This window comes from Grus americana, chromosome 1 (assembly GCF_028858705.1).
Source record: "Grus americana isolate bGruAme1 chromosome 1, bGruAme1.mat, whole genome shotgun sequence".
In the NCBI taxonomy this organism is placed as follows: Eukaryota; Metazoa; Chordata; class Aves; order Gruiformes; family Gruidae; genus Grus; species Grus americana.
The window spans coordinates 184929611-184943728 of record NC_072852.1 but is presented as its reverse complement, the minus strand read 5'-3'; the positions used below and the strand labels follow the sequence as shown (position 1 = coordinate 184943728).

General features: G+C 50.8%; 1 protein-coding gene across 2 annotated transcripts; it reads right to left on the bottom strand.

The window, feature by feature from the left end:
* Nucleotides 1-7910: 7910 nt before the first annotated feature.
* PCDH8 (protocadherin 8) lies at nucleotides 7911-12716 on the bottom strand. 2 transcript variants are annotated; one of them, XM_054813436.1, is made up of 3 exons: nucleotides 9757-12716; nucleotides 9407-9617; nucleotides 7911-8939 (listed from the first exon to the last, which is right to left on the bottom strand). In XM_054813436.1, the coding sequence occupies exons 1-3, from the start codon at nucleotides 12163-12165 to the stop codon at nucleotides 8566-8568; spliced, it is 2994 nt and encodes a 997-aa protein (XP_054669411.1). In that variant the 5' UTR covers nucleotides 12166-12716; the 3' UTR covers nucleotides 7911-8565. The 2 variants fall into 2 exon arrangements, with proteins under 2 accessions (XP_054669411.1, XP_054669412.1); XM_054813437.1 differs by having other exon boundaries at nucleotides 9407-9614.
* Between the last annotated feature and the right edge of the window lie 1402 nt (nucleotides 12717-14118).

The following is a 14118-nucleotide window of genomic DNA, read 5'->3' as shown; positions in this document are numbered from 1 at the left end:
GGCATTTGTTATGGAAAGGATTATAATAAATTAAATGCTTAAACTAGCACTGTGCAAGCATTTTTGTCTTGGATCAAAATGTTTGCACTGGCTGTTTAAACATTTAATTTATTATAATGAGAAATATCATTGTAAAAATAAGCATGTTAATTAAACTTGAGTTTTGCAAATGTGAGTCATCCCATGTGGACACAGTATAATGAATATAGACAGGTAGAGTCTGCATGCCCTTTTTTTTCTCATTAAGAAAATGAACATTTACATCTTTAAACCCTGCAGCTATTAGTTATTTTTAATGAACTGTGTTGCCATTTCAAAGTTAAGCTCTTATATGATGCAATCAGATATTGCTAGGTCAGGGAAGAACTTTGCTAATTAAGTTGCAGAGAAGTTCTTTGCCACAGATAATTGATTAAAGTTGTTACATAGATAATCAGTTTACGCAGTTAAATAAATAAAAATAAATAACTGCTAAGAAAACCCAGGTCACGTCATAGTGGTAAATCGAAATAGAACCCCAGCCATCCCAGGGCCCAAAGCAGCCATGAATTTGGCAGCGGCAGACCCAACCTCTTTGTTATGATCTGACAGGGGAGTGAGGGACCACGGGGACCTTTACAAAGGTGATTTGGACAGTGATGGTTTGCTGCTGGCATGAGCGAGAACGGATGGAGGCAGGATGCTGTTTCCCTTTCAGGTGGAGTGATTGGAAGCACTTTTTCTGCCTTCTTATGCCACCAGTCTCTGGTGCATCCAGCTGGTCTTGTCCTGGGATTCATCTTATATGCCAGGTTGTATGCTGATGCGTAAACAAAAAGCACTTGGCTTTACTCCCAGCTCTCTCACAGATGTGTTGTGTGGCCTTGAACACGTTGCTTTACCTCCTGGGCGTTCATAAAGTGCTCTGAGCTACGGCCCTGTGAATGGTAGAGGTAGTGCTACTGTGTTTTAATTAACATCCTGCCAAGCGGTGTGTTCAGAGGCATCTCAGATCTCTCGTTATCATGCATTACTCAAACAGGCAAAGGTCACAGCAGGCTGCCAGCCTTGGCTCAAACCCATTCCTGAAGTGGTCTAGCCCCCAAGGGAGGGAGGAGGAACGTCCTTGGTACAGTGGTGAAACTCTGGGGAGGGAGGAGGTGAATTATTATCTGAGCGCCACAGGAAAGAGCTGGGGATGGGATGCCCCTGCTCAGAGGTCACATGCCAAATGCACCGTTGCCCCACATGCAGAGATTCAGGCAGTAGAAAATTTGTAGGCAAAAGCAATTTTAAGATGTTGATCTGTGGAGGTGCCTCTTCATGCTATTCTCTAGCTAGTTGTCCAGTAAACCTGCTTTTAGTGTCTGCTGTAGGATTTTTGGAAGGTCAAGATTCTTGAATTTCTTCCAAATCCAGTGGACATGTTTTGAATGAAAAGAGAGAGAGGATGAATTAAACTGAGAATCCTCTGTACATAAATGAAATTGGTTATTTTACTGGGGATTGTCCTCCAAAACAATTGTGTGTTTGCAGCCTCTAGACAGCTTAGCCCCATGTCATGTGGATCCCTCTCTCCTGTCCCCCAAAATTCCCCACTTTTTTGTCTTCCTCTCACTGTGCGTGAGAGGAAGAGTTTTCCAGGTGAAGGGAGGAAGCTGTTGCCCTTTGTTCTTCTCTTTGTGTCTCTGTCCCTCTGATGGAGTTTTACAGAGTTGTCCATCATCATGGCCTCTGCTGACCTGCAGAACTCCCCTTTTCTTGCAGGAGCATATTCAAGTTATCCCTGAGCCATTTTGCTTTAGCCATAAGGAGTATTTCTAGACAGAGCATGAGCCTGTGGGGAAAGGGAGGTCTTGTCTGCAGGGTCCTTTAGGTAGTCATTGTTCGCTGAGCTGCCCCATCCCAAGGGGATGGAGCTCATGGCTGGGGTTACAGTGACCATCCACAGAGCAGCCAACCCAGGCAGGGCCAGGGCTCGTCACCCTGGCAGAAGGCTACAGCTAGTAGGCAGGTGGGCGAAGGGTCCCAGGAGCTGGGCTGTGAAGGTGGGCAGGGGCTGCCTGGCAGAGAGCTGCAGGGACACATGTCGTTTCTTGCACCTGGCTTTGGACCATCCACCCCAAGACCTTGGGAAGGTGTGGTGGGCGCGGAGGCTGTTCCCACTATATGTCCACTTTAGATCTGGAAGAAAGCCTAGAAGTGATTTTGCTATGGTGGGAACTGGGATCTCTTGCAGCCACCTATGTGCTCATGCCAGGACAGAAATGCCCAAATCTCACGGCACTCAGACGACCCAGAGGACAAGTGTGACCATAAAACCCTATTGCTTATACTTTGACTTAAGAAGCACCTCTAAACTGTGAGTCACCTGCTTCTTGGCTGGAGGTAGCTGGAAAGTGGATGTATTAGGATCTGAAGCAGTTGCTTGGGAGGGGAGAACGGGCAGGACGCAGCCTCCGCCTCTGGCCTCCAGCACATTCACCCTGCGTAGGTCAGGGCAATGGAGCACAACTGGGCTTGGAACAGGGACTTGCCTTCAAATCTGAAAGATGGAGTTGCCACAAAAACATCTGCATCCTTAAACAGCATTTGACTATAGCACCACATGGGGTTGCTTCCCTGCCTGGCTTGTGGGGCCGGTAGATCCTCCTTACTCAAAAAGTACCGGCAGGGCACAGCAGCCAGCTGTCCTTCACAGCAGGAGCTGATGGGCATGCAGGGTTTGCCTGCTGCAGGCTGAAATATATGCTCCTGCCTGTGACCCTGAGGATGCTAATGCCCACCCAAAAATAATTACCAACTGAATGAACCCACTGGCTTCTCACAGCCAGGCTAAGTCACTGCTTTTCTCAACTTGGTGGCCATCTGGTCCCTTTCCGATTCAGCTCCCAGGATTTTAACCCTCCCCAGGCACTGTGGTGCGGGGGAACCCACCAAAGCCAGTCCCCTTCCTGATCCCTGCATCCCTCCCTACCTGCGGTGGGGTCCGTGGCTCCCTGTGAACTCTCCTAATATAATTAACATTGGATGGACAGCATGCCCCAGGAGCCCTGAGAGTGGTGGGGATCCCACTGCCATGAGCATCATGAGCATGAGTGCAAAACCAGCTTTTTGCATCCATCAGGAAGGTTGGGCAAGCAGATGGATCCTTATCACTACTTAAGAAGGGGGAAACTCAACTCCAGGGAGCTTCTCCAAAGCATCCTCTTAAATAAGGAAGCCTTCAAGACCTTGGCATATATGATGGGAAGTAACATTTACTTCTCCCCAGTTAGCAGTCCACATTCTTCAGCCTAACTTTGGGCTTAGGTGACATTTGGGGAGTGAGCTGGCATTATCACTAGTGATGCCAAGTCTTCAAAGCATCCAAAAGGCATTAGGTTCCTCCTTGGCCAACTTTGAAATCACCTAGAAACCTCCTTATATGTTGGCTGATCTACTTGTTGACTGCTGCCCAAAAGCACAGTCCTGCCACATTCCCAGGCCCTGGGGGCCTCCTCCCTCTTTGCCCCCTCCCTGACAGTGTCTGATATTTGCCTGACCCCTGTTTGAGCTAAACCTGTAGAACTCTACCCAGTTTTGGTGCTTTTAACCAAACTTTTCTGGGTGCTGGTGGCAAAGGAGTCATGGAAATATGAAGCTGGAGATGGAGACAAGGGTGGACCATTCCCTTTGGTGACTGCACACCCACCTGAATTTCTGTATCCTCAACGTGTGTGTCTGTGTAAGGCAGGTGCTTAATCTGCTGTCATATACAATGACAAGGTGGTCACTGAAGTTATGGGAGACTAGAGAGAAGTGAATGCAGGCGCCTGCTGTGAGATGAGCCAGATAGCCCCCTAGATCGCCCTGACCAACCCTTGTTGTCTGCAAAAGGAGCGGAGATGCCTACTGTGCATGTAGACATCTACGCATTTGTCACAAAAGGCACATCTGTCTGAATCTTCAGCTAAATCCCAGCCTGGTGCCTCTCTGCCTTCAGGGCCTGGCCCAGGTAGGATTTTCTGAGCATCTCTCACGTGTTGAGATCACAGGATTAAACCCCCATCCCAGAGGTCACAGCCATATCCACTTACAAGCATGAGTGCTGCCACCCTGTTTTACTAGGAGTCCTGCATCTAGAGCATGCACTGCAGAAACCAGAATTAGGCACCTCACAGTGGTGTTCGACTCCATCACACATCATTAAATGTAAAACAGCCGTGAAGGCATTCAAGAGGCACAGGAGAAGAGCCGGTCAGTGGGATTTTGACTGTTTGTTTGTTTGTTTGTTTGTTTGTTGTTTTGGTGGGGGGGGGTGTTGTGTGTTTTTCTGTTTCCTAAAGTGCCACAGAAGGCATCTCTGGGATCTTGTTTCCTTGATGTGTGTGGTGGGTTGACCTTGGCCAGCAACCAGGCCTCCACCCAGCTGCTCACTCACTCACCCTCCTCTACAGGACAGGGGGAGAAAATCAGATGAAAAAGCTCGTGGGTCAAGATAAATATAGAGAGGTCACTTACCAATTACTGTCACAGGCAGAACAAACTCGACTTTAGGAAAATTAATTTAATTTATTTACAATTAAAAGAGATTTGGATATCTGCCCAAGGTCTCCAGAGTGGCAGTTGCAAGCCCACAGTCCTGGAACATCTCTGGGGCACTCAGGAGACAAGGCATTTCATGGCTGTGCCACTGTAGCATCACTCCTGTGTGTCCTGGGTATTGCAGTTATGTCTTCATGGCTGTGCAGGTACACCTGGAAAAGAAGCTGTGGGAATTACCCACTTCTGTGTTTGTGCTGGTTTAGTCCTCTCCCTTGATGTCAAAGAAATCGGACGTTGGCACCTGGTTGTGAGTCTGCTGGTCTCCAACGGCCTGGCTTGATGCCACTGATGCTACTAGGTATCTTCACCTTCATCTAAACGATTTTGGTTACGGTTCCCTCATTTTGCCACACTGTCAGCACACTCAGATCAGATGGTTTCATGGCAATTGCTAACAGCAAACTACCTGGTGGTGTTTGAAAGCACATGGGGGAAGATTCGCTTCACTAGATGTTGGATGTCCACAGTGCAAACATCTACAGCCACCGCAGGCTGCATGTAGGGAGACATGGGGAACTTTTTAGTGCAATATACCAGATTTATTTTAGCTGGCTGGTTCAGGAGGAGATTATTCATGTCCTAAAAGTGCCTATTTCTTTCCACTGACTGAAGGGAGCTGAGGGTGCTTTGCTCCATCATAAGTGACTACCAGAGACTTCTGCAGGAGCAGGCTCAAGCTCGGTGTTAGGGCTTTTGTGATCTCTGGCTGCTGTAGCCAGGTTGAGCCGTGGAATTAATGCTGGCTCAGTGAAAGATTGCTGTCTCCAGTCCTGTGTACCTGCTCCCCCCCTCACCTCTGCCCTCTGAGTAGGGGAAAGGCAGGCAGGAGCAGGCAGCTCTCCATGATGGAGAGGTTGTGTGGCCGCAGTGTCTCTTCCCCCACACATGACACAGGGCTGATGCCACACTCTGCTTGGCAAATAAATGGAATTTAATTGATAGGTCTGCATTAATTTCTGAAGTATGTTAGCAAAAATCTCAGTTATGCTAAATGAAAAATAAAAGAAAAAAACTAGGACATACACAGTGAAATAGCATTGCTGAAGCAAATGTTTGCTTCAGGGGTCCCTGCCCAGGAGCTAAGCCTTGGGCTCTCCTCTCCACTCATCTGCACTTTGGATGATATGTGCTGCTAACTGATGGAGCTTGGGGATTTCCCTCACCTAATTTTAGGTGTCTGAAACTTAAAGGAATCTAGGCTGCTGCTTCTTGCCCTTACAGGCAAAGGGGAGATCAGGAGCTTCAGTGGTGCACCTGAACTGTCCCCATTGCCTGCCTCCAAGCCAAGATGAGACACTCTCAGAAGAGGTCCATATCTTTCTACTAACCAGAAAGTCCCTGCAAAGTAGCTGGCTCAGATTTAAATGCTGAGCTTTTTATCCAGGTGGATGAATCCCACATTTTACTGGCAGCACATAGGACCCCAGAACAGAGAGATCCCAGAACCCAATGAGACTGTAGCTGCTTGCTGCTTGAAAGCTGCTTTGGAACGGGAACAGGTGACTTTATTTTCACCCCCATTTCAAGACTGCCTCACATTGGGGTGGCCCAAACTTCTGGTTAGGCAGCAAGGAGCGTCAACCCACCCACAGAAGCGCACAGACTCTGTGGCAGGCAACAGCGTGAATTCAGCACCTCAACCCAACACGATGAACTGCCCTTGGGCTGCGGTCACCTCCCACCAGCCTTGCCCAGGAGAACCTAGGGACTTGCTGTGGAGGTCTTGCAGTATGTAATCCAGCCATTTGAACTAGATGAGGAAGAACCAGCTTATCAGACTGCCCTCCTTTTTTGATGGAGAGTCTTTCCCTCCCCGCATTCAGAGTTATGACTAATTACTTCACATGCGGGCTTGCTGCTCTGCATCACTGATGATCGGCCGGCAGGGAAGCTCCCAGCCTTCCTTCTCAGCACCCACCCTTCAGCCCCAATTTCAGCTCTAAATTTAACCAAGATGACCCTCTCAGTTCACAAGAAGCATCATGATTTTTACTACCAGTTTTAGATGAAACACCAGAGACACTCACCTATTTTTCTGACCATAAAAGCTGTATCACAGATGTTGCTTCCCAGTTGCATCTTGCATCAGCTTGATTTCAATTCCCTTCATGTACAGCCTCTGAAGCTCTCTGCCCACCACAAACCTTCATGCAGCGGCTTTTATGAAGCCCCTGTTAAAACTCAGCCCATGTGTGCACGAAAACTTGGTCAGGCTCTGTTATTCTTGCTACATGGGCTTGAGGAAGCTGGAGGAGAAAGGGAATTTCTGTTGGTTAAGATATATGCAGGTGGGATACTGTTTTCTACTTACATTTTGAGAGACAAAGTCTAAGTTAAGTCTTGTTTATGTCTAAGAAGGCTTTATATTTTCTTTGTGAGTCATCTTCTATATATATGATGTACCATACTAATTAGACATGTAATTGAAGAATTCACAATAAATAACAAAAGCTTTGTCATGTGCAAATTTCTGGATTCTTGATTTGTACAAAATGGAAAATTATATACTTAAGTGAGTAGCAGTTCTTCCTTTTGGAAAAGTTCAATCCCATATATAAAACTCCAATTTAAGTGTCATCTCTGTTATAAACATTTTTTGAACACATAAAGAAATGCTCATGCTTAGTTTGTTTCATTCGATGCTATTCTATACCTGATTTCAGCAGAAGGATTTGAGAGCTGCTTTTAACTTGAAACCTTGAGGGGAGGGAATTTCAAAGCTCTATATGATATTTTTTGTCAGGCCTTTGTCATTTCTAGGAGGTGGCAAAATATGTAGCACAGACAATCTCAACATCTATTCTTTCTCTGTTTTATGCACAAATATAAACCTATCCTTTCCCTTGGTGAATAAATATATGTATGAAAATGCAAGTTACTGTCCTTTAGTAAGGCTGCTTTAACAGGGGATAAACATATAAGCACATACCTATGCAGCTTGACTCAAATCAACATCTCAGCTGGCTCAGAAAGCGAAGAGTTTGAGTGGCTGCTGATGCAGAGATATTTACTCAGCATGAACACTTCAGCTGATGGACGTAGTTTCAGTTGCTTCACTAAAATCACACTGCTTCCCACCAGTGAAGGATGGGGCTGGAAGAGCTTAGACCAGGCAGTGAAAAAGCAAAGGCCAGCTCTGTCACACGGCCGTTCCTCCCACCCTGCAGCCCATCATTAAAATCTCTGGAGCTAAACCTCCAGCAAGATATTGCCGGAGCTAAAGGATGGGCAAGATGAAGTAGCATCCTTCATGCTCCTCCCCACTGCATTTCTTTGCACAAAATACTTTTGTTGACCTGTAAAGACCTCTACGCTCTGAAGCATGAAATCCATGAACAGATCCCTCCGACACATCACAAAACCTTTATTAGTGTTTATCAGTGACACAGATTACAGGAACCAAAGGCAATTAAATAACATTTAAGTTGACCACATACTCAAGAAATACAAGTCACATTTGGCAAGGCAAACTTCTCAGTACACTGGGTTGCTTAGGTTATTATTACACCGTGAAAGAGGAATTTCCCTTACAAGGTTCTACATATTCAGGATATTATTATTAATTATTATTATTGTGTCTTTCAGACAGTTCCTTTGGCAAGAATTCCCATTTTTTAAGCTTTTATTATATAAAAATATAACCAATTTTCATTATGTACAAACATTACATTACACAATGTACAGGTTAAAAACACTACAAAAAATGGCAGGCCATGGGTGAACCGAAAGCAAAAAAAAAAAAAGATGTAGAAAACAAAAAAATTTAAATACTGCACATTTCATAAAAATTACATTAACTACAAACAATTTTTTTTTTGTTTGCAAATATCAAACAGTACTGACGTGATTGGAAATCTTTCCCAACGACTTCATTTTTAAGGCACATCTTGCATATTTATACGTACGACACTGGATCTGGTCAATAACTTAAAGGCTCTCGGGAGTGACCTAGTCGTGTGCGTGCAGGGACGTGTGTACTCGGGTGGGGAGCGTGTTGGGCTACACTTTCTCAGCCGTGTCAGTCTGGGGACCCAGGTATCTAGTCGAGGGGGCTGGGTAGAGGGGCACCCCAATCTCCTGAAGGTCAGGGAGCCGTGCGGGGCGTGGTGGGGAGAGCAGCGTAATTGTCCGGTCAAAGTCCCTGTGCAGCACTTTCTCGTAGACACTCTGAAGACCCACTGTTTTCGGCAGCTGGGCTTGATAAAAGTTGTCCCTGCGAAGGGGATCTCTGGGCAAGGATGTGCTCTTGCAGAAGGTGGAGAGGGGTGCTGAAGGATGGGGAGAAGGGTGAGGGTTGGCTCGGCCGCAGGAGGGGCTCCAGCAGCGGTCCGAGTGGCCCAGGATCTTGCACTCGGCCGTGCATGCCCACAGACCTAAAGGGAAAGAGAGAAGGAGAAACCTGTCGTTACTGCAGGAATAAATCCACATCGTTCGTAATCCTCAGAGTTATCAGTCATGGGATGATTCAAACACTGACAGTGGGAGTCAATGCTCTATGGCACAATGAAAAAAAACACACTTGGGAAGGTTATGTCATTTTGCTAGGAACGCTCCTCACAATCCTAACTTTAAGGGAAGCTTTTTGGGGAGGAAAACCCCCTAATCCTACAGTACTTCCAGCATCTGCTAATTTGTGCTGGGTGCTCAGTGAGGGAGGAACCAGCATCTAGCAGCCTGCTGCGAAGAGACGGGCAGTTTGAGTCATACAGCATCAGATTTGCCCCTCCAGCTGCTCTGCCTAATCACTGTGCCCCAGGGACGGATCCCTCCGTCCACCTCCCCGTCCACCTGTCTGTCTGTCTCCGGAGCAGCCAGCCAGGATCAGGGGCTGAGCCCTTACCGTTCTGCATGTGCGTGATGAGATCTTTCTTCAGGGCATCTCCGCTGATATCCGAGTCGCTGTCATTAAAATCACTGTCACCTTTGCCGCTGTCTTTGCCACTGAACTTCTCTGCCTCTCGGCCAGAGATGGTGTTGAACGAGTGCCCCTTCCAAATGGCCACGGGGGGAGCAGGCTCCTTGCCATAGCTCGAAGCGGCAGCAAAACCCTGCTGGGGTGGGGGGATCAAAGGACAGGTGAGAGGGGAAGCAGTGAAGGGTAAATTGACATCAGAACAAGATCTTTGCAATTCACATCCTCTGAGACACCCCCCCCAGTCTCCAACCCCCTTCCCCACGTCAGGATCTTACCTCCCCGTTCGGTCCTCTGAGCCTCTTCTGACCATCGTAGAGGCAAGTGCTGTCGCTGCCACTCTCGGTGGCGATCTCTTCGGCAGCTGGAGAAGGGTCAGGGCTGGTGAAAGAGGTTTTGCTGGGAAAGGTTCGTACCTCAAACATATTCCCCCTCTGGCTGCCATCCTCCTGCCGGCCCTTCTCCAGGTGGGAGATGTCTATCTGCTCCTTCAAGGAAGTGTTGGTTTTGATCTCATTCCCCTTCTTGCGCCTGTTGCAGGTGGTGGCAATGGTGATTATAGCCACCAGGAGGAGGGTGCAGCTGCCCGCCAGGACGATGATCACAATCAGAGGGATGTCCCACTGCAAAGCCTTTCCTTCCCAGGAGCTGGGCTTGGCTATCTCCTGAATACTGGAAGGAGCAGTGGCGGTCACCAGGAAGTTGACCGTGGCGGTCGTGGCCAGGGGGGGTCTGCCATTGTCTGTCACAGTCAGGATGACCTTGAACAGCTGTCCCAGCTCTTCAGAGAGGTCGCCCCTCAGCACAATGTCCCCGGTACTTGGGTTGATGGTGAAAAGGTCCTGCTGGGGCTCTTCCAGGAAGGCAAACGTGAGCTCGGCATTGGCCCCGTCATCTGCATCTTGAGCTTTGATCTGGGCCACCAGGGAGTCACGGGAGGTCTTGCTGGACACGCCGATTTCCACTGATCCATTGGTGAGCACCGGGTGGATGATGACAGGAGGGTTGTCGTTCTGGTCCACCATCCTCACTTTGACAAGGGTGCTGCTGGAGAGCTGTGGGGAGCCTCCATCAGTGGCCTGGATCCTCAGGTCCAGCTGCTTGAGGATCTCATAGTTGAATGTCCTGAGGGCATAGATGGCCCCAGTGGCAGGGTCTACTGAGACGTAGGTGGAGATGGGAGCCCCCATGACCTGTGTCTCCAGGAGCCGATAGGTGACCTTACCATTGTGGCCAAGATCAGGGTCGCGGGCCACCACGGTGGTTATGTAGGCACCCGGTGGGTTGTTCTCTGGCACGGCCACCTCATAGAGGGGCTTGGCGAAGAGCGGTGCATTGTCATTCTCATCGCTCACCCGCACTGTGTATTGCCGGACGGTCTTGAAGGGTGGTGAGCCCAGGTCCTCGGCCACCACGGTGAGGTTGTACTCAGGGATGCGCTCGCGGTCCAGTGCTGCCGTGGTGACAATCATGTAGCTGTCTTCGTAGGCACGCTGTAGGGCGAAGTGGTCGTGGCCACGGAGGCTGCAGCGCACCTGCCCGTTGGCGCCCGAGTCACGGTCTGAGGCGCTGACGAGGGCCACAAAGCTCTCACTGGCTGCTGCTTCACTGACATAGGCCACACCAGCAGCACTGGTGGCGCCACGGAGGGCGCTGATGCTTATGCGTGGCGCGTTGTCGTTGACGTCGGCGAGGCGCACAATGACGGTGCAGGTGGCGGCACGGGGGCTGGCGCCACGGTCCTGGGCACGCACATCCAGCTCGTAGGTACGGGTACGTTCGTAGTCCACGGTGGCCTCCAGCGTGAGGCGGCCCGAGCGCGGGTCGAGGCGGAAGAGCCGTCGTGCCTCAGGGGGCACCTGGCTGCCAAAGGCATAGACCACTTCGCCATTGGGGCCCTCGTCAGGGTCGGCAGCATCCAGGTCAAGCAGCAAGGAGCCGGGCGGCGCATCCTCGGGCAGCTCCACTGTGACGGAGCCCTGGGCGAAGGCAGGGCTGTTATCGTTGGCATCGAGGACGCGGACGTGCACAGTGGCTGTGCCTGAGCGTGCCGGGCTGCCACCATCCTTGGCCACAAGCTCCAGCGTGTAGGAGGGCTGGCGCTCACGGTCCAGCTCCTGGAGCAGCACCAGGTCAGCGCACCGGGCCCCATCCGCCCGTGTCTGTGCCTCCACGCCAAAGTGGCTGTTGAGGGAGACCTGGAAGCTCTGGATGGAGTTGGAGCCCACGTCCTCATCCACAGCCACCTCCAGCGGGAGGCGAGTGCCAGGTGCGGCACTCTCTGACACCTCCAGTGCCATCTGGGCATGGGGGAAGCGTGGGGCATTGTCATTGATGTCACGCACCTCCAGCTCCACGTGCACCAGGCGGTAGCGCTCCCGCCAGCAGCTCACCACGTCGAAGGCCAGGACGCACTGGGGGGCCTGCCCGCACAGCCGCTCCCGGTCCAGCCCCGCTTCACCGATGCTCAGCTGCCCATCCTCCTCCCGCACCCTCACCAGCGAGCTGTTGCTGAACTGCCGCATCAGGCGGAAGCTCATCTCTCCCGGCGCCTTCACCGGCATCTCATCGGCCAGCGTACCGATCACCGTGCCCGGCGCGCCCTCCTCATCGGTGCGGTACCTCACCGTCTTGCAGCAGGACAGGGTCAGCACGCAGGCGACAGCCAGCAGCCGCAGGGGGCTCATGGCACTTGCGCGGGGCTCAACCCGACGGCGCGGTCCGGGGTGGAGATGCGCGGTACCCGGGGGTGATGCGTGGTACCCTGGCACGGCTCCGCGAACCCTCCACCGTCTGCGCCCCTCCGCGCCTCCGCACGGCCTTTCATAGACGGCGCTATGCAAATGAGCGGGCGGCGGAGCCAATGGGAGGCGGCGGGGCGCGGGCGGCCCCCCGGCGGTCCCCGAACCGGGGCGGCTCTGGCAGCCGGCGGGAGCGGGGGCGCGGGGCGCTCGCCTTTGTTTTCTTTAACTCTCCGGGGTTTGGGGCTTTTCCTTTTTTTTTTTTTTTTTCTTCCCCGGCTTTATTCCTTTTTCCCCCCTTTCTTTCTTTTTTTTTTCTTTTTTTTTCTTTTTTTTTCATCTTTCTTTCTTTTCTCCCCCTCCCGTCTTTTCTCTCTCTCCGGAGGCGCGGCGGCGGAGGTGGCACGAGGAGTAAAATGCGCGGCGGGGTTTGTTAATCGCGCCACAGGTCGGACAGGTGCCGTGTCGTGGCATGTCGCGCCGCGTGGTGTGTTGCGGCGCGGGCGCGGGTGGGTGCGCGGGCGCGGGGCGGCGGCGGGGGCGGATTAGCGGGGCGGTGTGGGGCGGGGGGGTTGGCGGCATTCAGCTGCGCGCCCGGAGTGGTGTGTTACTCGCGTGAGAGCCTGTGATCAGCGCCGTAAGTCGCCTTTCAGGAGATGTCCCTGCATGCTTTAGTATGCATGTCACCGCCCGGGTTTCTTAAGCCTGGGGCACTAGCAGGCGAGGAAAAGAAAAAAAAAAAAAAAAAGAAAAAAAAGTTCCAAATAGGATTTAGCATAAGCTTGAGGAGATTTGGAAAGGTTTCAAAGATCAGGCTGTATCAAAGGCTTATGAAGCCCTCGTTAGCTGTAGAAATATAATAGCATGGCAGGCTATCCCATTCGAGGAACCAATGTCTGTATTATTTCACTATGACAGGCTAAAGGGAGAGAAAGTTGAACAGTTTCCACAGAGGAGTTGGACTAAGTTGAATATAATGAGCAAACGCCACATGTATCCATTATGTCGCTCTATTCATTCCCAATCACTGCCATAACTCTTTGACTAAACGATGATGAGCGCTGAATTACACACAATGCCCCGCTCATATTAAAATACATTTAAGACCTATCCCTCCTGGTGCCCTGTTACGCCTATTCACAGGATTTTCTTTTTGTCCTAATAGGGCCTCTCTGGGAAGCAACACCAGTCTCGTTCCAGAAGAACAAAATAACAGCATGAGGCTGAAACCTGGCACGAACCGGGGGGAACAAAACCATCTGCCCCGCAAGGCACCAAGGCCCCGCGCAGAGCCCGGCGCAGCCTCCTGGCCCTGCGGTGCCTGGGCGGCCGCGGAGAGGGTGGCCGCCCGTAGGGAGGACACCTGATGAGGAGGGAAGCTGGGGGTCCTGAGGGGCATTCAGCTCTCCAGAAAACTGCACACCCTTCCTTCCCTCTTTTCCTTCTTCCTTTCCCTTCTTCCCTCTTCCCTTCTCTTTCCTTCTTCCTTGCCTCCTTCCTTCTTCCTCCCCTCTTTTCCTTCCTCCTTTCCCTCCTTTCCCTCCTTTTCCTCCTTTCCATTCTTCCCTCTTTTGTCCTTCCTTCCTTCCTTCCTTCCTTCCTTCCTTCCTTCCTTCCTTCCTCTCCCTCTTTCATCTTTCCCTCTTTCATCTTTCCCTCCTTCCTCTTTCCCTTTCCTCTCTTTCTTTTCCTCCTTCCCTTCCCTCTTTCCATTCATCTATCCTTTCCTCCTTCTTTCCCCTCTTTCCTTGCCTCCTTTCCTTTTTCCTTGCTTCCTTCCTTCCCTTCCTCCTTCCCTTTCCTCCTTCCCTCTTTCCATGTGTCAGGGAACCTAAGAGATGCGTTTTAAAGGAAGGGGGTAACAAAAATGAATGGGGGGGGGGGGGTGTCCCCGCCCCG